The following is a 23,969-nucleotide window of genomic DNA, read 5'->3' on the forward strand; positions in this document are numbered from 1 at the left end:
CCGACTGTAAATGTCAAGAGTACTGGTTCACAGGATCAAAGGGAGGCTTCTGGGATGTGCCTACCCTAGGACTATTTTGTAGCCTCCAGCAAGAGACTGGGTGGTTTCCTGCAGCCCTGAGGATGGGCTGGATGGCCTCCCCACAGTGCACCAGTCTCATGTTGCTGAGAGGTGTGCCATGCACTCCTGCTTTACAGCCTCTGCCAGCTGCCCACTCCCAGCTTAGAGGTTGTGGAGTTTTCCCCGCAGAAAGAAACAAGTAAGTCTTTCACTCCCTGTTCGTCCCTTGGACCAGTCCTTAGGTATACACTGTTTTTTCAGCTCTTCGGCACTTAGGCTCTTTCCTTCAGGGAACAATGTAGTGTCTGTGTGTTGACAGTAACAGCCGGGGGGCCAGAGACGCTGGCCAGACTCTCCCTGTCCTTCGCATAGACTGCCCTGCACACCCCACCTGCAATAATCTAGCCTTAGCGCCCGCCCGCCCCAGCACCAAGTGGCCCCCTCCTTACCTAGTCCGCAACCTTTGACCTAAGTTGATTCCCAGCTCTTCTGCCACATTCACACCAATCCTCACGCAGGATGGTCTCTACCACCTCCCATCCCACCCACGGAGTTAACAATAACACATTAGTGGCTCGCGGCCGGACACTAAACAGTGGGGGAGGTACCTACTGCTTAATTGGGCGGCTGGGTATTTACCAAAGGTTCAGCCTGCAAAGAGATGCCAGTCTTTTCCTATAACATTATTGCTTTTTTATTTACTGGGCAGTTGTTGATTTACATGGGAGTTAGGAACGCTAAACAAGCATAGGATTTTTTTACATAGCCTGTTTCTGCTGAGTTTGGAGACTTGGAAACATCATTTGACTCTAGCAAAAAGACAGTTCCAGAAGGGTGTTTAAAACCGTCCTTTTGTTCCTGGCCCTGAGTTAGAAAGGGGCATGTGCTTAGGAAGAGAGTTTTCTACCCGTTACTAACCATTAAAGGACAGAATCTATGGTGCATGTAAGACCTGTGCAGTGTGCAGAGTCAATAGGAAATGACAAATCAGAAAAACCTTCTCCAGAAATGTCTCCCCTTCTAAGAGGTATCACAGGAGTTCTCTTAAAGGTGCCATTCAGTGGTGTGTGCTGCGGCATATGGGACTACACAATGTGAATGCGTAGAAGAAGACTGGATGGGTAGTGAGAGAGTGTAGACAATTTAAAAGAAAGGATAAAGAGAGTAAATGAGATGTGCATATGTGTGTGTATAAGGCTTGGCGATCCTGTTGTTTCGAGTCTCTTGAGGTTCGAGTTGCCTTTTTTAATTTCATGTAAATACTTGGTAGTATGAAGAAGTATCAGAGAGAGATCAGAGTTCCACCTTTGGAGTCTTTTCTTCTGATGCATGATTTTCTCTCTGAAAAACATCATGACACTGTTACTTAGATTTGGAACCCACGCTTGGTTTTGAGCTCTGAGATTAGCAAACTGAGCTATTTAATGACTCCTGGAAGTCCTAAATCCATCCTTAATTTTTATCTCATAAACTCTAGTATATAGGAATTTGGGTTGTTTCCCATTAATAATGGCAACAGAATGGTAAAATCCCAAATTTAGCTCCTTTGAATATGCGAGATGTTTTCAAAGACGCATGTGTAGTTCTGTTCTCATGACTCTACCCTGGCAAGCATCCCGATCCTCTCCGCCATATATCCCCATGTACTGTTGCTCTTAATCAAAACCAGTAAAGCTCAAAGACTTTTTACTTAACAGGAAATAAGAGGACACAGAGAGGAAAACTCAGCTTGCTGTACCTGAAGTCTCCACTTACCAGCCGTTTCCCTTTGAGGAATCCATCACAAAAGTTTTGCACATGCTCCACAGAAAGTTCTGTAATGGCCAGTGTATCCCACGCCTCATCCAGAGTCTGGTAAATTGCCAAAGCGGGCAGTTGAGACTCATTTAGTTTGAAAAATGAGATCACCTTCCCATTGGCCTTCACACCACTGTCCACCAGAATAAAAAGAATCTGCAGTTGGAGAGGTTTGAAAGGGGAAAAAAAAAACAAAACTATCTGAGGTCCAGAGGAGAAAGAGACACCTCATAATTGTTGCTGTTTACACTGATTGAACTTGTGGTCTCTGCCCTACAATTTAATGAGTTTCTTCTTCTTTAATGAGTTTCTCTGCTTTGGTGTTTTAATCCCTTTGATCAGGTTTATTTAATTTTAAGAACATAGAATTGGAAACAGCTTTAGTGATTAGCTAAATATGTAAGTATAGCCTAATGGTTTGAAGGAGATAATACATGTAAAACTTCGCTTCTGGTACTCTCTAGCTTTGTGACTTTGGCACGTTACTCAGCCTCTCTGAGACTCAGTATTCTCACTGGCAAAACAGGCTTTTCTTGGGGGAGATTAAATGAGAGGATCCATTTAATATGTCCAGCACGGTTTTCAGCATTTGGTAAATGCCTGATAAATGTCAACTATTTGACATAATTAAATCAAACCTTCTACCCAAAAGAGAAACCTTTAGAATGTTGTTAGAGGATCATTTACATTCAGAAACACTGAAAACTTCCAGTGTTAGAGAAACAGTCACCTGAAAGCCATTATGTTACTACCACACACTTGTCAACATTGAGAAGTTCCAGTTTAATGAAGTAGCTTTGAGGTGGTTGAAGATTTATTATTTCAGTGATACCAAATAGAGCTGCACAAGGTAGAGAAGGAACAGAACTAAATATTTATTGGACATCTAGTAGACACCGGGTACGTGATAGGTGCTTTACATGAGAAATAAGTCCTGAGTCTAAAACTTTAAGAGGTTATGGCAAAGAATAAATACATTGTGACCAAAAGGGGATTTTTATTTTCAGCCTCTATGGATCTCTATTTTTCTCTCCACTTCTCAATGCAGGAAAAAAGTAGACTTCCCACCAGGGGAAATATGGTTATATAGGTCTTTAACAGTATAAAATAGACCCTTAATTTTAAGTCACAGCAGTGTGACTCATTATGTCCCCATTCTTTCTTTGTTATCTCTTAACCATACTCACTTTCCTTATTTACCTAATCTCCCTGGACCCTTCTCCCCTTTTTCAGTGTCCTCTGTCCTGGTACTGAGAACTTAGAAGGGTATCTCCCATGTCAGACTTACCTTTCCCTGGAAGAGCTTGGCTGCCTTCTGGTATCTGTGCAGGCTTTCTTCATACTCTGGGGAGGCCTTGTTCATCATCAGTAGAAGATGAATCTGGATGATGCTATTAAATAGACCAATTGCTGTCTGGCAAATTGAAGTGTATTATAGTAGAATGAAAGAGACAAAGAGGAAAAAAAATTAGTAGCAACCCAGTAAATAAGTAAGCAGAAATATGAATGAGAGCTGTCCACCCATAACACAAATGGCAACTGGCCTCCAACTTGGCCATCAGAAGGTCTCGGCCTCTGGCTCTCATGCCACTGTGTAGTTCCCGACTGCTCACGCTCGATAAGGCTGAGCGGAATAACCACAGGGATATTGCAGAAACGATGGAGTGTGACTTCCAAGGTTAAGTCATACGTGATGTAGGGGCTTCTGCCTTATTCTGCTTATTCTCTCATCTATAACTCACTCTCGGAAAAGCCAGTCCCGGTGTGAGACATCAAGCAGTCTTACGAAGAGACTCAGACAGCACAATGCTAAGACTTCCCACTGACAGCCAGCTCTAACTTACCAACCTCCGGAAGCGGATCGCCTCGCTCCCTTCACACCTGCTGATGACTGCCTCTCTGACCCAGGATGACAGGAGCCTGGAGATCTGAAGCCCCTAACCTAGCCACTCCCAAATTGCTAACCCACGGAAACTGTGGGAGAGAATCAATTTTTACTGTTCTAAATGGATACATTTGGAGGCAATCTGTTATACATCAATGGACAATGAATACACCATGTCACACTTAGGTTACTTTTATCAGTCCCTCTTCCTGTTCCAAGAGCAGTCACATACACCTTTGAATGCTTATCAAGTGCTGGGCACTGTTTCTGGGTCTTTATATACAACTAATGGAATCCTCAAAGTTTCAGGTTTACCGATGAGGAAATTGAGGCACAAACTCTCCCAAAGTCATATAAGTGGCAGCCTGGTAGTCACACCAGGCAGTCTGGCTCCAGAGTCCAGGCTCTCGATCATCAGGATATGCCTTATGCATAGCTCATTGCAACACCCCATCTAAACCAACTCCGCCGGAAGCCATCTACCTCAAACCTTGGCAGTAAGATAAGCCCTTCAGGAGAACAGAAGCATTGGCCCTTTATTTGCTGATGAGAGAGGGTGATTTCCTGTGAAGTTGTTGGTGATGAAGGGGAGCAGGACAGCTGAGCCAGAAGGAGGAGAGGAGAGAGCATGAAACAATGGCACTGGCTTGTTCCATGTGTCTCTGTTTTTTTTGTTGTTGTTGTTTTTGTTTTTTTAAAATATTATGGCTTCTTTATACTTTCTAATAACTTTTTAAAAATATATTTATTTATTTAACAGAGAGAGCACAAATAGGCAGAGAGGCAGGTAGAGAGAGAGGAAGGGAAAGCAGGCTCCCGCTGAGCAGAGAGCCTGACGTGAGGCTCAATCCCAGGACCCTGAGATCATGCCCTGAGCCGAAGGCAGAGGTTTAACCCATTGAGCCACCCAGGTGCCCCCCCATGTGTCTCTGTTTTAAACAAATCCCATCCCTCCCCACTTCTCCCTCCTAAATGCAGAAAGTGCTGCTGGAAAACTAGCATGTGTACGGGAGGAGGGAGAGTACGGAAGATTAATGAACCATCAAGGCAGAGTTCAGGATGAAGGGCAGCAGCTAGGTAGGCTTCTGGAAGCTACACGCTGTAGTGATCCAGGTTTATTGGCCAACCTGTAGGCAAGGAGGGTTCAATGAGTTCTTTCCCAAAAGTTTCTTCTGGAGTTCAAAGCCAGTTCTTAGATTTTAAATTTGGGAGACTGGATGTTAAACAGCCATCTCTTGTTTTACTAAGTCCTACTACTAAAATGTAAGGTATGCATCTGTCCTCCCATGGCAGAGATGGAGGATATTTTTGGGAATTCAAGAAATCAAAACTAAGGAGTCAAAACGTACAGCTGTCTTAGCAGAAGGTATTTAATTTTAATTTAATATTTAATTTTTTTTATTTTAAATTTTTAAATTAAAATAAATTTTTAATCAGAAGTGAGTAATTTAATCTTAATAGACACAGTCTAATTTTTCACCCTGAAACCAAGTATCGAGTGTGTGCATTCAAAGTATACAGCTGGGGGTGGGGGTGCCTGGGGGACGCAGTCAGTTGAGTTTTTGACGCTTTGTTTTAACTCACATTGTGATCTCAGGATTTTGAGATCAAGCCCTACATTGGGCTCCATGCTTAGTGCAGTGTCTGCTTAAGACTCTTTCTCTCTCTCTCTCTCTCTGCCTCTGCCCCACCCCCCCAAACCAAATTTATAAATAAATCTTTAAAAAAAAATAGCATAGAGCCAGCCTAATACATGGTCATGAATTCTACCTCCTCATTGTCACTGTGCAAACTTCTGCATCAGCCGCAGGTAAGAAATAGCTGTAGTAGTGGGGGCAGGTCTCCAAATGAGAAAAATATCATTTGGGGGAAATGAAAAAGTCACAGTAAAAGTTGGACTTGCTTCTCTAAAGAAATTCTTGCCTAATTTCTTCTTGATGTGATTTGCCTTCGCCCCTAATGTGAATTTTAAAAACAGTGTAGGTATTTTGTAAGAGATGAGACTGCCCAGTCCTAAGAGCTCAGGAAGGCCAGTCCTCGCCCCTACCTTCATTCGTGTGCAGAACGGCAGGACCCTGGGGCCATAAACCCAGGGACTTTGACCTCTACAGACATAATCTTGAGAATGATGACAGTCTAGGAGAAAAATGACTGTTTGATTATTCTGCCAACACCCCTGGGGTGCATGTGTTTGGAATCTTAGCAAAAGTGGAAATGGAGTCACCACTCCATGAAGACAAATGTGGTGTGAGAGGTGGACAGGAATTTAGTCAACAGGAAAAGGGGTGTTTCCTATTGAAGGCTGTGTGGTGCAAAGGAAAAACCACAGGATTCAGTCAGACAGACGAGTCATAAAAAAAAGCAGGGACAAGTGCAAAGGGCTGTGTCTGAGGTTTGAACAGCTAGTCATATGGCCCTGAGGAAGTTAGGCCACTTTTCTGAACCCTGTTTTCTTCTCCTGGAAAATGGAAACAGACAATAGGAACTAATGCATCAGCTAAACTTCCTGCCTTCCACGGTGCCTTTCCTGCTTCCTATGGGATCCCAGACACGTCACTTGGATCTTAAATGTGCTCCTCTATAAAACGGGCATAATCGTTTTCTCTCTCCCACCTCAGAATGGCAACGTGAAGATTAAATGAGAAAATGGGTGTGAAATGGCTTTGGGCGTTCTAAAACTCAAGTCGTGTTCGTAGAGAACGTACAGCATTTCTGAACTGAGGAAGTCGGTGGAAATTAATATTCTCTCACTTTACGATCTGCCGCAGGGAATATAAAAGACCGGGCATAGAAGGTACCTGTAGAGGCTGGAGAGCTTTAGAAGAGCAGAAGATGATCAGAACAGGTGGATCCTCACCTTGCCCGGTTTGCACGCAGCGTGCAACACAGGAAGAAGACAAACCTAGAGAGAAAGCCAACCACGGGGAGGGTCTGGGCATGCGCAGGGGGTACCAGACCGGGAGCCGTCAGTTACTGGTCCACTAGCAGGTAGGGGAAGGTTTTAAAAGTTTTTATAGAATGTGACATTGCTGTGACATCCAAATATGTGATCAGTGGGCCTAATTTAAAAAAAATTTTTTTTTAAATTTTGTCTATTAATTTACTTTCATTGTATTTTGCCAAAGCATTGGTCTTGAATGCTTTTGGAAAAACGTGGACCTTCAGCAGAGATTGTGATTTTGTTGAAAAGTGTGGTCTAGAGGATTGCTTGGATGAGTTGCCTTTAGTGAGCCCTCTCAGGCAGCAAAACTCAGAAGTTTTTGAATTGGCCATCTTGACTTTGCATTCTGGCTCTCTTTCTTACTAGTCGTCTGATGGGTATTTAAGAGTCTGTCCTTCCTTCCTTCCTTCCAAAAGACTTATTTGCTTATTTGAGAGAGAGAGAGAGAGAGAGAGAGAGAGAGAGAGAGAGTGAGCACATGTGGGAGGGAGAGAGAATCCCAAGAAGACTCCATGCTGAGCTCAGAGCCGGATGTGGGGGGGCTCAATCCCATAACCCATGAGATCACAGTCTCAGCAGAAACCAAGACCGGATATCCAACCAAGTGAGGCATCCAGGCACCCCCTGATAGGTATTAAAGTTTTTTTTTAACTCTGTTTCTTTCTTTTTTGAATAGGGACAACTCTCTCAAACATAAAGGGTAGTAGTAAGGATAGCAACATAAATGACAATAATGATAGCTACTGGTCAAAGGATTAGAACTCCTGGAGGAAGGGATCTCTACTGTGGAGACAAGTACCCTCTCTGACACAGGAACTTAAGGGTCTGGAGACAAGTGCTATTGCTTACCACAGGGTTGTACTCTGTCACCAAGTGGAGGCTGTTGATCTCAATGAAACGGCTTAATTTGGTGGCATCAATGCTTTCAATGTCTTTGCTCTCTAAATCCAGTTTTTTGTTATCCACCTGGATGACACAGAAAGGATAAAATTGTCACTGTTGTTTTTATTCATTCGTTGGTAAATATTTCTGGACCATCTACCACACGTCAGGCACTGACTAAGGCTCAAAAGACATAAAGGTACATATGAAATATTCTCTGCTTTCAAAGAACATTGTCCTGTGGGAATCAAAGAAGTGAACAGAAATGTCATCATAGGGGAATTGCAGGCCCATATGTCACTTACAGGAAGAAAAGAAAACTTCCAGGAAGAAGTAACTCTTGAAAAGTCAGGTGAGTGAGGGTGGGGAGGGAATTGTAAATTAAAAAACAGTATTTGCAAAAGGCACAAAGATGCAAGATGCCATGTTCTGGAAGCTGCAGTTAGTTTGCTATGACTGTAACAGTAGATGTTAAGAGTGAGTAGGAGAGAGACAAGGTCCGTGGGGTAGGCTGGGGCAAACTTCCTGCCTTGAAGCTGAGGTAAATTGATTAAAGTCTAACCGGAAGGCAAGAGGATCCACTTGCATAATCAGATTTTATGTATGTATGCATAGAGGTATGTATGCATGTATCCTTTTAATGTGAAATAATACACACATATAGAAAAAAACACAAAATGGAAAATATAAAAAAATCAGGTTGTAAAAGTCATTATAGGGCAAACAATGTGGGACCACTACTTGGGTAAAGAAATAGAATATTGCCAGAATCCCTGAGGCCCTCTGTCTTCCCTTCTAAACCATAATCTGCTCTCGCTTGCTCTCTCTCTCTCTTTTTTTGCCAAACATGACCATTTCTTGACTTTTATGGGGACCATTTTCAATCCTCCCTTTCTAGCTTTGACACTTAAAGATGCATCTTTTGGGGCGCCTGGGTGGCTCAGTGGGTTAAGCTGCTGCCTACGGCCCAGGTCATGATCTCAGGGTCCTGGGATCGAGTCCCGCGTCGGGCTCTCTGCTCGGCGGGGAGCCTGCTTTCCCCTCTCTCTCTGCCTGCCTCTCTGTCTACTTGTGATCTCTCTGTCAAATAAATAAATAAAAAATCTTTAAAAAAAAAAAAGATGCATCTTTTGATCCTATGGTTCAGTTTTCTTTATTAAAGTTTATGTAAGTGGAAACAAACAGTGTGTTTTTGGTATGTGTACCTCATTTCTTTGTTTAACATTTTGTTTAGGAGTCATCCTAAATTCATGCATCTGAATTTCGTTCATTTTCCTTATTATATAGTGTCCCATTGTATAAATATGCAATATTTATTTATTCATTTACTACTGACGGATATTTAGGCTGTTTCCAGTTTCTGACTATTGAAATAATACTTCAGTGAACACTCTTGTTCATGATACATATCTGTTGACCATACACCTTGGACTGGGATTTTTGATTAGAGAGCATTCGTATTTTCAACTAACCAAAAATGCCAAGCTGTTTTCTCAAGTAGATAATAATTTATGCTTGCACCTGTATTGCTTGAAAGATCCCATGGCTCCACAACCTTGCCAACATTTGCTATAATCACCTTTTCTAATTGGATTCATTTTTGTCAATATGGGGTGGTGTCTTCTTGTGTGTGTGTTTTTAAAGATTTTATCTATTTATTTGAGAGAGAGAGAGAGCAAGCAAGAGAGAGAGCATGAGTGGGGAGAAGGGCAGAAACAGAGGGAGAAGCAGAGTCCTGGCTGAGCTAGCAGCCCAATTTGGGGCTCGAGCCCAGGACCCTTGGGATCATGACCTGAGCCAAAAGCAGACACTTAACTGACTGAGCCACCCAGGTGTCTCTTACTGTGGTTTTAATTGTATTTCCCTGGGTAACCACTTGTATATTCTCATTTATGAAGTGTCTATACAAATCACTTGCCTATTTTTCTATTGAGTGTCTCTCTTTTTCTTGCTGGTTTGAAAATTTTTAAAAAAATATACTTTATATACGGGCCCTTTGTTGCTTCTATATTGCATTATCTTCCCACACTGGCAATTTATGTTATTGCTCATAAACAGAAGGTGGTTTCGATGTAGTTGAAGCTATCAATCACTTCCCTTCTAGCTGGTGTGTGTTTTTGTTTTGTTTCATTTAAAAATCTTTGACTACACCAGGGTCATGAATATATTCTCTTATATTATCTCCTAGAAACATGACTATTTTATCTTTCACAATGGATAGGAAATCCACCTGGAACTCATTTTTCTCACTATAAAATCGATGCCTAGAGCCTTGATTTTTATCATCTTCCTTTTCTAAACTATACATTAAAATCTACACATTTCCCCCTCACAGGGCTATAAATGCATCCATAAATTTTATGTGTAGATTTCTTATCATTCAGTCCAAAATGTTTTTCAATTCCTGTTCTTACTTCTCTAAACTATTGGCTATTTAGAAGTATGTTTCTTAATTTAATCTTTTTATTAATTTCTACATTATATTTATATCATTTGTCAACTTCTTTATATGTTATACATGTCCTTAAAATTAGGTATATTCTGCAGTTTTCAAACACACTATTCTGTATATACTAGCAGCTCACTTGGTTAATTTTGTAGTTCGAATTTTCTATATTCTTACTGATATGTTTAGCTAGTTTATTCTATCAAGAGAGTAGTATTAAAATTTCCCACTTTGATTGTAAATTTAACAATTTTTAAAAAATAATTCTGTCAGTTTCTGCTTACATATTCCCAGGCCATGTATTAGATACATGCAAATTTAGAATTGTTACATCTTCTGGCCAAACTGAAATATGTTTCATTATAAAACATCGTTCTTTATCTCTTGTTGCCTAAAAGACTACTTTGTCTGACATTAATATGTTAAATCACTTCCTTTTGGAAGTATTTGCGAGTTATAGCTCTATTGTTCCCCCCCTTTTTTTTTATCTAGGTAGGAATTTCTTTTTTAAAAAATTTTATTTAAATTCTAGTTAGTTAATATACAGTGTAATATTGGATATCAGAAGTAGAATTTAGTGATTCATCACTTACATTTAATACCCAGGGTTCATCACAAATGCCCTTCTGAATCCCTGTCATCCATTTATCCCACCTCCCACCTACGTCCCTCCATCAATCTCAGTTTGTTCTTTATCATTAAAATTCTCATATGGTTTGTTTCTCTCTCTCCCTCTCTCTCTTTCTCTCTCTCTCTTCCCCCCCTTCCCATATGTTCATCTGTCTTGTTTCTTACATTCCACTTATGAGTGAAATTATATGGTATTGTCTTTCTCTGACTGATTTATTTCACTTAGTATAATACACTTTGGCTCCAATCATATCATTGCAAATGGCAAGATTTCAGTCGTTTTGATGACTGAGTAGTAGCACATTGTGATATATATATACCACCTCTTCTTTATCCATTTATCAGTCCATGGACACTTGGGCTCACTCCATAGTTTGGCTATTGTTGATAATGTTGCTACAGACACTGAGGTGCATGTACCCCTTCGAGTCTGTACTTTTGCATCTTTTGTGTAAATACCTAGTAGTGCAATTGCTGGATCATAGGGTTTATCCCTTTATTTTTAAGCTAACCTAGATATTTTAAATGTGTCCCTGTGTTTAAAAAGGATCTGTCTTTGTAAAAAGCACAGAGTTGTATTTTTTAATCCAGTCTTCTTTGCCTTTTGATTGCATTATATTTATATAATCACTCATACATTAAATTCCATCAGCATTTCCTATTGGTTCTGCCTGTTCCAAATCCCACTTTCTTTCATTTATGGACTACTTTGAATTGATTGAGCACTTTATATTATTCCTTCTTTTCCTTGGTTGGCTTAGAAGTAACACATGCTAGAGTCACTCTAGAGGTTCACCAGCATACAGTACACAACATGCATTCTTTAAGTATCCGAATCTAACTTTAACTGGTCATTTTGTCTCCTTTTGGACAATGCAGACATTAGAGCATTCTAATACAGGTTTCCTCCTTCCAACTCTATTCCCTGACTCCAACTGAAGACTTACTGGTGATTATTATTGCACATTTTAATTTTAAATCTCACAAGATGTTATTATTATTGTTATATAGTCAGTATACATTTGCATTCATGCACATTCTTTTATTTCGGTTTCTCTTCACTTCTTTCTGCACTTTTGAGCTTCCATTGGGGATGTTTTGCCCTCTGCTCAGAGATGCCTTTTAGTATGAGTAAGATCTGTTGGGTGATATAGTCTTTCGGTTTGGTTGCTTAAAATATCATCATTCCAGCTTTATTTTTGAAGGCTATTTTTGCTGGAGGTAGAATTCTAAGTTAACAGTTACTTTCTTTTGGTTTTTGCAAGATATCATTCTTTATGTGTAGCATTCCTTTCTTTCTACCGAGAAGTTATCTGTGAAACTTAGTATTACACTTTGAGATTACTCTGAGGGCAATTTCTTCTCTGATTTCAAATTTTTTTCTTTTTCTTTGACTTTCAGCTATTGTACTATGGCATGGCTAAGGGTAGATTGTATATGTGATACATGTATAATTATGTATGTGTAGAGGTATATGTGTGTCTGCATATATGCATGTATGCATGGGTATTTATAATTTATATATTCATATATGATCATCTTAATTCAGTTTCAGGGACTGAGATGATTTAAATCCATTGCAGACCTTGAGAGGGCTGATCTACTTATGGTACATCCTTGTTCTTAGGGTACTGCTCTCTAGGGTCCAAAGTGAGGCAAAGGGTGTTTTACTAAATCTACCTCCTACTTCATTTCTGGGCTCTGGATTTCACCATTTACTTTTCTAGCTCCTTGAAGATCTCCAAAAACTAATAAACTTCTTAGCCTTTTGATTGCTTCAAGAATTGGTAGGAAAAGCCCCCCAGACAAAAAACAGTCCCAATGCAGGACTTTGATTTTGGGTTTTCATCTTTTCTAGATCTTACTCTAGACATTTCTCTCTCTTTTGCTAGTTCTCCAACCACCCCCCCCCCCACTTTTCCCTTTGCCTGGCTTTTAAAAAAAAAAATAGTTTTTGGTGGAAGGGTTACCTAGTTACCTAGTCCATTATCCCATATTTGCATTTTAGAGCTACCTTTCCACCATATTCAGATATATTAAAACATAGGACTTCATATTGTCCATCATTGTTCCAGAGTTTTCCATTCCCCTCCCCCAATCTACTCAGGGCCATAAAGGCATTAGATAATGCTTCTATCACCCATAGCAACTATGCCAACAAATGTTAGTCCCTGAATGGTTCTGTTGCCTAAAATAGTTTGAGATCATTGGGCCACTACACTTGGACATCTCAATGCCTTTCCCTTAGATCTGCTATCTAATATAGGTCCTACTCAATCTGATCTTCCCCTAGATCAACCATCCTTTTGGCCCCAAGATACTTTCTCCCAGTCTACCCAGCAAAGTCAGAAATAAGTCTCATTATAGTTTATGCAGGAGGGAATTCAGGCATAGATAAATTGAAGTCACTAAACTGTAGGAATCTGATGTTGTTCATTATTGTCATTCCAAGGTGATTCCCATTGCCCATTTTTCTCTTCTTTTGTTCAAGGTGGTCTCCCACCAGGTTAGTTAAAAGCAATATGCACCTTTAAGAAGCCCAAAGCACTCTATGGTTAACAATATTAATTCTTGATATACCCATTCTCCTAAAATACATTTGTGAATGAATTATTTGAGAGGGAAGAAGGTCAAAGGGAGAAGCAGACTCCCCAAGAAGCTGGGAGTCCTATGAGGGACTTGATCCCGGGATTCTGGGATCATGACTGGAGCCGAAGGCAGTCATTTAACCAACTGAGCCACCCAGGCACCCCCACTCAAATAGAAATTTAATCACTTTATTTTGGGGCACCTGTCAGTTAAGCCTCTGCCTTTGGGTCAGGTCATTGTCTCAGAATTCGGAGATGGAGTCACCCATCAGGCTCCTGCTCAGCGGGGAGTCTGTTTCTCCCTCTTCCTCTGCCCCTCACCCTGCTCGTACTCTATCTCTCTCACTCTCTCTCAAATAAATAAATAAAATCTTAAAAAAAGAGTAATTACTTTATGACTGCTCTTCTCAACTCAAAGTTATAAAACAAATAAATGTTGAGGTGCAAAAAAATGTATTTCAAAATAAGAATTTTGAAAAAATCGTCAAAATCATGAGATATTTTAAAATGTGAACTCCTGCGGTGCCTGGATGTCTCAGTGGGTTAAACTTCTGCCTTGGGCTCAGGTCATCATCTCAGGGTCCTGGGATCAAGCCCTGCATTGGGCTCTCTGCTCAGCAGGGAGCCCGCTTCCCCCTCTCTCTCTGCTTGCCTACTTGTGATCTCTTTCTCTGTCAAATAAATAAATAAAATCTTAAAAAAAATGTGAACTCCCTTCGTATATTTAATTGTTTTAATATTCACAAAGTTCTGAGCAGAAGGCTTGGGGCAGAAATAGCAAAACAAGAGAAAAGTCTTCCTAGTGGGTCTTTGCCCAACCCCTTCCCTCCCATCCTCCTCTTCAAGTCAGTTAAGAGTCAGGAGACAAAGAGAGAATGAGCAGTCTCTTTGCTGCTGCTTTGCCAGCTGGCATGTCTCCTTCACACTTAAGGTTTTGCTAATTGCAAACATAAAAATCATCATTATTATAATCCCAACCGGGGCCTTTCTAATATTTCATGTGTCTAAATACTTCCTGATTATTTGTCTAGGAACTTGCAGGCCTAGTGGCCGCGACTCAGCTAACCGAGCTGTGCTGTGGCCAGGAGCCCCTCCCTCTCTGCTCTTTTCCAGGCAGTCCCTCACCATTTCCCAGAACAGGGAGAACAGGAAGTGCCCGCTGCTCCAGGTGTTTCTGGACGTCAGGAATGCAGTATATTGGAGGCCAAGGATGTTAAGGGGTGATAACATTTTCTAAGTAGCAAAGAGTTGTAATAAAAACCAATCTTCTGAAGTCTCTCCAGTTTGTAGTGCTTCTTTTAACGAAACATGGCGGGTTAGTTCACCATGTCTTAAACTAATAAACTCTGGAACGTTCATGTGTAGGGTTCCTGGAAACAACATTTGAACAGGAAATCTCCCTTCTGTAAAGGGAATTATTTACATAATGCACTGGACAGAAAATCCGACCCTGAAACCAAGAGCTGGGGAAAATTTTTTTTTTTTTTTACATATTTTTCCAGTTTTTGGAAAGAATTTTACTTGAGATATCATATTCTTTTTCTCCCCAAGAAAAGAGGCACCAGAAGAAAAACAGAAAAAGTAAACCAGAGGGGTTGCCACCTTAAAATATAATTTTGAATCTTCCCAAGAGTATTTGAAGGTGGGCTATTTTATGTTTCAGACACTGTATCATTACAACAGATTAGTTTTCCCTGTTCATTGGTACTTCAGCAATATTCCTCTGAATTCCTATGTGTTTCTCTAATTAAGAACCCAGTTTTTCATAAAATGTATTAAAGTCATCTTAGTTTACACCACAGTAATAGTATTAAATGTCTTGAAAACTGAGAAATCATTTGTGAAACAAATACCCTCATGTTCCTGGTTTATTTTTACAAACTGCTTAGCTCACCATATATTTGGTAATACATATACTTGAGAAAAAATACTTAATACTTTGGTAGATCTCACTTCTTATATTTATTAGTTTATTTTTATGCATTATGTCCTTTTGATTCTCTTTGTTTGGCAAGGTGCTTTTCTTATAATAGGAATCCAGCACATAACTGTCCAAGGAATGAAAGAATGCTTTCACTGTGTTTCCATTACTATCCCACTGGGTCAAAGTTAGGCTAATTATATTTCTTAAAATAGAGGTGATTGAGGAAACCCAAAGCAGGATAAACATTCAAATAATATCTGAGATTCCAGTTTAGAACAGGCTCATAGTTTATTCAAACCAGGATTACATCTCCATTAAGGCAACAATGAGGGTGCTGTCAGGGTAGAGGGTCTGCCTGCAGTCACACTCACAAAAGACAAGCTGTCATACACACCAAACAGGTTGTCATACACAACTTATTATTGTTTCACTGATTTAAATTCTTTCTGATCCCGTTTATATAGTTGGCCCACACTATTTCTGGAGGGTGATGTGTTCCACGAATATAGCATTTGCTAGCTTCATATTGCTCTAACATTTGTTTCTTTCCTTTTTTTTTTAAGATTTTATTTATTTATTTGACAGAGAGGGATCGCAAGTAGGCAGAGAGGCAGGCAGAGAGAGAGGGGGAAGCAGGATCCCCACCAAGCAGAGAGCCCAATGTGGGGCTCAATCCCAGGACTCTCAGATCACGACCTGAGCGGAAGGCAGAGAGGCTCAACCCACTGAGCCACCCAGGCGCCCCTGCTCTAACATTTCAAAGCATCCAGTCATGTCAACTCATTACAGTCTTACTATTTTTCCACTTATTGTGATTCCAGCTTATCTCTAAATATGTTCTTACAATTGAAAATTCTCTGTCTACATCCTGAGATTTCTTTGCCAAAATATGTAATGCCTAGATTAAATCCTGAGAAATAATCCTAGGGTTTAAGTAGTTCCAGAGGGGATAGAGAAATGGTTTAGGAGGTTTAAATAAGTAAGCTGGAGAACGAGCCTGATAGAATCTAGGAGTAAAAGGAAAGGTTTTTGTCAGGCTTAAGTACTTCAGAAAGTCACTACAGTATCATAGAAATGGCGTGTTTCAGAGACAGCAATGCTGAGTATGAATCAGACGTTGGTTTATTCCATAGTGGTAAGAATACGGAATACGGAGCTTTAGTGTCCTTGCTGATAATGCAGGAATAATAATAATTATTTTATCGGAGTCTTCTGAGAATTAAATGGAAGAACACTGAAAAACACCTAGCACAGTGCTATCATAAGTTAGGCACTAAAAACAAAGAAACAGGGCGCCCGGGTGGCTAAGTGGGTTAAGCCTCTCTGCCTTTGGCTCAGGTCATGATCTCAGGGTCCTGAGATCGAGCCCTGCATCTGACTCCCTGCTCAGCAGGGAGACTGCTTCCCCCTCTCTCTCTGCCTGCCTCTCTGCCTACTTGTGATCTCTGTCTGTCAAATAAATAAATAAAGTCTTAAAAATTTTTTTTAAAAACAAAGAAACAAAAGAAACAGTAGGGACTGTACATTTAAGATGAAGATACTTGCAACAGACTCACATTTCCCAATTTAAAAAATAGTCTTGGTTGATGTTCCTTGAAAAAAAGAAAAGAAAAAGAAAAAGTCATCTGAAACTCCTAAATAATAATTCTATTAGAATATGGACTAAAGTTTTGAAAGTGTAAACTGAGAAATATACGTTTATCTAAAAGCTGGCATGGCATAGGTTGAACCTCTCCTAGACCACGCCAGTGGAGTAGGGCAGGAGCCGGTGTGTTTGGTTTTGGTATGGTACATCAATGCTCTCATCCATGGGGCTCCCAGGAGTTCATTCAGAGTAGGTCCGACACTAGTGGTAAACAAAAACTGTTGCTAAAGACCTGCAACAGCCCTGGGAAGTCATCAACAGGCCTTTATAAAGAATACACTGAAAGCCAGGCTAATGCACCCATTAGAGATGGAAAAGCTGGTAGAGACATTGGAAGCAACCACACTGGTTTCTCTTCCCCATTTGTGTATCTTGGTAGACGAAGACTTCTTTATTTATTCATTTAAATTTTTTAATTAAAAAAATTTTTTTTAGTACTAAGACTTTTAAATCAGGGCTTTGTGAGATTTATAAACAACAAACTGGGAGAAGAACTTGTGGACGTGTCACTGATCAGCATTTTCCGATGGAAGGTTTACTCCCAGGGGTTCAGCAGTCACATGAAAGGCATTAGTCTAACCTTCCATACCTGCCTTACCAAAGCTTTTCACCGAAGAGCTCGGTTTTATCCTATTTCGCTATGATGGAAAGAACAACCTGCAGCTACCGTCCAGGTGGGCAAAGGATTAGGGACTCAGATGGACTTTGGGAGGTGAGTCAGTTTCTCAAGCCTTCTGAGTGTCTTTATGACCGGAGGCATATTGTGGAGCTTTGGAGTACAGATGTGAGTAAGTCGTGGTCCCTACCCTTGGATAGCTCATGGTCTAATGTCACTGTTAGGTGAAACAGACACGGAGAAACGTAACATGCGCTATAAAGTGGTAAATGTAAATAGAGATATGGAAGTACAGAGGCACAGGTAGGCTGATCTGAAGATTCCACGGAGGCTTCGTGAAGGATGCAATGCCTCAGCTGACTCACTGGGATATGAGGACTTCGCTGCTGGAAGCTAAGTGACGGGGTGGTGGCATTCTACGCAGGGGCCTGTGTGAAGTCACGCAACGGTATCATCACACTCTGGTAGGATAAAACCTACCATGGGAATGTGCTAGAAAAGGGACTAGAGAAGCAGGGAGTGGCCAGGTCATAAAAGACTATATGTGCCTTTAAATATCTTGGCTTTATTTTGTAAGAAATGGAGAATATTGAAGAGTTTTTAGGAAGGGAGTGTTGTGGTCCACTTTGCATTTTAAATACATGATTGTGATACCAATCTAGAAATTGGATACGAAGTAGCAAAGGGAGATAATTAAGAAGCTATTGAAATGGTTTATGCCAAAGATGCTAGGAACCTAAATGAGGAATGAAGTAGAAAGAGTGAAGGGGAATATAGATTCAATTAGATTTGAGGTACTACTGGCAAAAATTAGACCAAATGAACATAGCCATTCAATATATGTATTCAATAATACAGCAAGCATCTGAATCATAAGAGAGGTCCCAGGCTAGAGATAAAACATTTCAGATCCTCAGCAAACATGTAATAATCCAACGAAAAGAACTGTATTACCTAAGGAAAACACATTCATTCATTCATTGATTCACTCAACAAACACTTAATGGTCACCTGTTCCTTGACTGACACTTTTTTAAGGTTCTGTCATTGCAGTAGTAAACAAAATAGTTCTGGCTTCTATGGAACACAAATTCTATAATCCAGACTGATGGAGGCAGAGGTCTCAAGGAGACTAAGAAAAGAAGAGGACCAGAAGTAGGCTCCTAGGAGTTAAGGAAAGAAAGAATGTTAAAGAGATAGTCAACAATGTCAAATATGGCAGAGACGTTTACTTAGATAAGACCTAAAGCGCATTCACTGGGTTTGGAAACATAGAAGCCATGCTGACCTGGAGCAAAGCAGTTTCAGTGGAGTGTGGGGCATAGATCAGATAGCAGGGCATTTAAGAGCTTGAAGAAAATTGGAGACACTGAATATAAAATACATTTAAAAGAGATTTGGATGAGAATTGAAATATACAGGATGGAAGATAGAAGGGGAAGGACCATACAAAAATCTTGATAACTTTATCTTTTTTTTAAATTTTTTTAAAGGTTTTATTTATTTATTTGACAGACAGAGATCACAAGTAGGCAGAGCAGCAGTTGGGGGGGTGGGAAGCAGGCTCCCCGCTGAGAAGAGAGCCCGATGTGGGGCTTGATCCCAGAACCCTGAGACCATGACCTGAGCCGAAGGCAGAGGCTTAATCCACTGAGCCACCCAGGTGCCCGATAACTTTATCTTTTGTCCCAATTTTACATTTCCAGTAGATTCTATACATCTTTATCTTAATATTCCACCAACAATACAAATTTTACAACTAACTAACGCATCAGAAATCCCTATTTTTGTATATGCCCTCACTATTCCTACATACCCTGGCTTTAAACTTTGCCTCCCGTCCAGAAATTTTATGTTTAATCATTAGCAGGACCTGCTTTTTTTTTTTAATTTTTAAAAATGATTTTATTTACTTAGAGAGAGAGAGAGAGCATGCGTGCATGCATGTGCGTTCATGAGCAGGAGGGAGATGGAAGAAGAAGAAGGAGGAGGGAGGAAAGGAGGGAGAAGGAGGGAGGAGGAGGAGGGGAGGGGATAGGGATAGAGGGGAAGGGAGAAGCTGACTTCCCAATGAGCAGGAAGCCTGATGTGGGACTTGATCCCAGGAACCCGAGATCATGACCTGAGCCTAAGGCAGGCACTTAACCAACTAAGCCACCAGGTCCCCCTTTTTTTCACTTTCTTTTGTCCCCACACTACTGCAGACCCCTCTCTGCTCCAGACCTTAATACATGGTTGATTTTGTCAGCCTAACAAAAGTCCTCTCTACTCCTGTGTTTTTGCTTAACAATCCATCCTAGCCATCACTGCCAAAATCATCTTGCTAAAACACATTCCTGTTCATGTTACTCCCGGATCTAAAGGCTTTAAAGGCTTTGCAGTGCCAACCAAGTTAAATGTAAACCCACTAACCTGGTATTCAAATTTCTCCATAATATGGTTTCAATCAAACTTCTTATATTTATTTTCTCTAAACACTTACCCTGAGATCCAGGCAAACTGGCTTGATCACTGTTTCCTAAGTTTGATGTTATTCCCACCCTGGACACGAATTCTCCTCTACTTTGTCCAAATTTTATCTTTCCTTTAAATCCCAGTTCAGTTGTCTCCTTCATCTTTTTTTTTTTTTTTTTTTTGGGCAGAATCCCTACATTGCATTTATCCTTTTAACGACTTTGCATTGTAGATACTTGTAAACTATGTTTAGGTTCTCGACTATATTTTAAGTCCTATGAGAACAGAGAACATATTTAACATGTTTTATTTTCAGTATCTTGCAGAGGGCATAGTGGTTGTTTAATACATGTTTGGTAAATGTAAGTGAACTCCCAAGGATATAAAAATATAAAATCTTGGAGCTCAAGATGACCTTAGAGATGACACGGTCAAACTCTTTTATATTACAGATGAAGGAATTGAAGCTAAAAAATGTCAAGTGACTTGTGCAAGTCACTTGGCTGGTCAGTGAAGAAACCATGTTGCAATCCTACCTCTTGACAATCAGTCCGGTCCTCCTTCCATCTCATGACAGCACCTTTTGGGGAAGCTTCAGCGGAGCTGCCATCTTTGTCATCATTGTCCCTGACTCCTTGGTCCCTGGCACCCTCATTAGTGTTAAAGGCAAAGAGCCCTTTCTAGGCTCACAAGTTCATGAATCCATAACCTAAGGAAGAACAGGAAGAAGGCTCTAACTGCCCGCCCAACTTACCAGGCGAAAGAGGGAAATGGTGTTCCCGGTGACGTTGTAGCGGGCCAGAACTTCAGAATCGGTGCTGATTCCAAAAGACACGTCTTGGAAGTTTTGCACCATACTATGGAATAGGGACACTGCTGGTATTTCTAAATCCTAAGAACAAGGAGAAAAAGGAAAAAAAAAACAACCCACAGGGATTATGTTGGAGAGGAGAGAAATAGAGAATAAATGTGCTCACTCATATAAAAAAAAAAAATCATAGACTTGATTTCCTACCAGGTGAAAGAGCACTTACCTCTAAGACTGCAGGCTTAATTCACAGTGGGACTGTTGAATTTCCCAGGCTGAATGGGCTAATAGGTAGCTACAAAATTGTAGCTCAGCCTGAAACTCCTGCCTGGCCTTATCATAAAGCTTATAGTTTATTAGCAGAGAGGGGCCCACGAATCATACAGGCCTGCAGAGTTTGCCTACATTGTCATTGACCACCCAAGGAGGCAAAAGTTTTGGGAACAATTTGTGGAGGAAAGAAGAAATACAAAAATGAGAAACAGTGCTGTCAAAGGGCCAAAAATGAAAAAAAAAAAAAAAAGCATAAAGGAAATTAAAATGGAAGCCTAGAAGTTTTATTAACAAAGGTTTGTATGGGATGTGGAAGAATTTCCCTGCATTAAGCCTGAGATAGTGCCTGTGAAGATACTTTTCCCGTGTTGTTCCAACTCTAGAAAGGCCTGCAGGAGGGAGCAGGGAAGCCACATCTGAGTAAGGATTCCAGCCCTTCCATGACAAGCTGACATCATTTTCCCTGCTGTCACAGGACATCTGCCCAGAGCAGCTCCAGGCAATGAACAGGAGGGAGCATATCCATTTCTGACATCTTTCTGGCCTCAAGGAGGGGAAGTGTAAAAAGAAAAGAAACTGACTAGCCTTGCCTCTGGGGTCAAGCAGAGGGAGTTGGTATCTTGCTCCTTGGAGATGGTGTATGGAGTTCATTCGAGGTTATGAACAATTGCTAATCTAGGCTTCTCCCCCTTTTAATTCTCCTTAGCGTGGAATTACTCATGGATCAAATGACCAACGGCATCTGGTGGCTGCTTAAGTTATTGCAAATTCCTCCATTCCCACTTTCATTGCCTTCCCGAGGGTGGCTGTTATGGTCTCCAGCTCCGATTTCTCATTGCTAAGAAATGGGCTTCTCGCCTTCCTCCCCACCTGCATCTCATTGCAGCCATTTCCGGCCGTGTACCCAGAATCGCAGGGTGATGGCAAGTTGTAACCAATTAATGGAAATGGATAAGAAGGTCTGCAATAAGAGCAGGGGCTTGATCAATGAGAATAACCAGATGTTACCTTCAAAGAAAGATAAAAATGTCAGAGTGGTGCCCTTTCATGTATGCCTGCTTTCATTAGCCAAGCAGCCAATCTGGAAGATGGTGGCCAAACGCCTTCAATATTCAAAAGGTCATCCTTTCTCAACATTCCAGAACAAATGGAGAGATAGAAGGGTGAGGGACTCCTTATTTGGTAAGGCTTTATTCAGAGATTAACCATTGGCTACTGTGTTGCCTGATGATAAAAGCTGGATTTACTGATTCCTGCCTCAGCAGTCCCGATACACATTTAAGATTCAAAGCACTCCTATAATGAGGAGCCTCAGAGCTCCTGAAGCAAGTGTGAGAAAGACATAATTCAGAGGTGGGGAATGTCTTGAAATTGAGAGGTCTCGATTGAGGGGTACAGACTCCGTACGCCTTGACTTCTAGGGCAGGATCATCTGGCCAGCATGTGACTGTATGGCTGCTCTGGGCCAGGAAGCTCCTGGTTCTTTATGGGAACAGACACAGGGTATCTGGACAAACCTTGAAGAAACCAATGATGGCCACCTCAGCAGCAGCAATGAATTCCATGGTTGCTGGGACATCTGTGAGCAACACGGGTTTCTGAGAAGCAGCAGAACCATCTAGAGAGGGAAGAGAGAGAGAGAAGCACAAGTTGTGGGAGAGGAGGAGATCTAAATGCTGAGGGCATCTCTACTTTTTCTCTCTATACCAAGGCCAAAGAGATAACAGTCTCTAGGGGCACTGCTATTATCCCAAAGCCTTATTGTTTTACTAACATATGGAGGGCGACCCCACCTTATGGTTTCTCTCTGAAGGACAACCCTAAATTTCTCTTTTCTCCACTGGGCAACACAGGTCTTTATCCATTTTCCGTTTCCTAGAAATGTTCTTTGTTTGGAGCAAAAGTACCCAGGGCACTCCCATGTTCCCTTCCCTTCCCCTAACAACACTTTCACCATATGGTCACCAAGTTCTTTTTCTTTTACCTGATGATTCCTGAACTTCTGCAGCAACTTCTGGGGACAGTCGCCATGTGAAAAGAAATAATAGAAATAGGAGTCTGGATTGGTCAGCTTCCATTGTTCTTTTCCTGCTCCTTCTCCAAGCCCTTGACTTTGTCTTTTGGGAGAACAACTCAGGGCAGCCCACTCCTGGTAATTGGCTGTGGTGTGGTTAAGTGTTCTGGGAACTGTGCAGCTGGCTCTATGGGAACCTTCAACTTTTGAGATAAAAGACCAAGTTCTGTGACAGGATCTCGGAACATAACCAACCAGAAGAAAGTGGAGTCTGTTCATATGGATTAAAAAAAAAAAAAAAAAAAAAAAGGAACTATTTGCAGGTATTGACCTAAGCACTAGGGATACAAAGGTAAGTAAGATCCAATCCAGCCTTTCCCAGCTTGGAATGTTAGTGTGAGAGATGGACCAGCAGATCATTTAAATATAAAACAGGACATGTCTAAAAAATTGAGAAACCCATAGGATACTATGAGAATCCAGACTTAAGGACATTTAGGACAGTGGTGGGGTTTAGTGAAGGTTTTCTTCCTGCAGCGGATGTGTAAGCAAAATTCTCTATAAATAGGCTGTTGTCAGGCAACAAAGGTGGACCGAGAGTTTTGTGTAAAGAGCCAAACATGGAGATGAAAACGTAATGTGTGAGAGAATTAGTATTTCAATTTAGGCCAGATTGTAAGGGGCATTATATAATAAGTGCAGGGTCTTATTCTCTAGGTGATGGGATTTCACTGAAAAATCATAAGCAGGAAAGAGGCGGTGTCTGATTTGGCCCACAGGTGCCCTTGGAAATCCAAGATGGGATTTCCATAGACCTTGGGTTAGAGAGGTCTCAAGCTCAGGAGAAAGTTCCATGTGGAACTATTATAAGGTGAAATAACTCAAGATTTCTACTCCTCATATTCTGAATATCCACTGCTTATCGCACTGGAACAGGGAGACCAAATTGTTCCCAGTGATGTAAATACCTTTTCTCCTGTGTCCAGCCCACATGCCCTCTGAGGAA

General features: G+C 40.9%; 1 protein-coding gene across 2 annotated transcripts; it reads right to left on the reverse strand.

Moving 5' to 3' along the window:
- Window positions 1-738: 738 nt before the first annotated feature.
- On the reverse strand, window positions 739-23,590 carry ERP27 (endoplasmic reticulum protein 27). 2 transcript variants are annotated; one of them, XM_046013772.1, is made up of 7 exons: window positions 22,934-23,590; window positions 22,467-22,567; window positions 20,623-20,760; window positions 7,533-7,649; window positions 3,146-3,271; window positions 1,816-2,013; window positions 739-1,401 (listed from the first exon to the last, which is right to left on the reverse strand). In XM_046013772.1, the coding sequence occupies exons 1-7, from the start codon at window positions 23,025-23,027 to the stop codon at window positions 1,354-1,356; spliced, it is 822 nt and encodes a 273-aa protein (XP_045869728.1). In that variant the 5' UTR covers window positions 23,028-23,590; the 3' UTR covers window positions 739-1,353. The 2 variants fall into 2 exon arrangements, with proteins under 2 accessions (XP_045869728.1, XP_045869729.1); XM_046013773.1 differs by lacking the exons at window positions 20,623-20,760; window positions 22,467-22,567; window positions 22,934-23,590 and adding an exon at window positions 20,405-20,479.
- Window positions 23,591-23,969: the final 379 nt, after the last annotated feature.

The sequence above is a fragment of the Meles meles genome, chromosome 7 (assembly GCF_922984935.1).
Source record: "Meles meles chromosome 7, mMelMel3.1 paternal haplotype, whole genome shotgun sequence".
NCBI lineage: Eukaryota > Metazoa > Chordata > Mammalia > Carnivora > Mustelidae > Meles > Meles meles.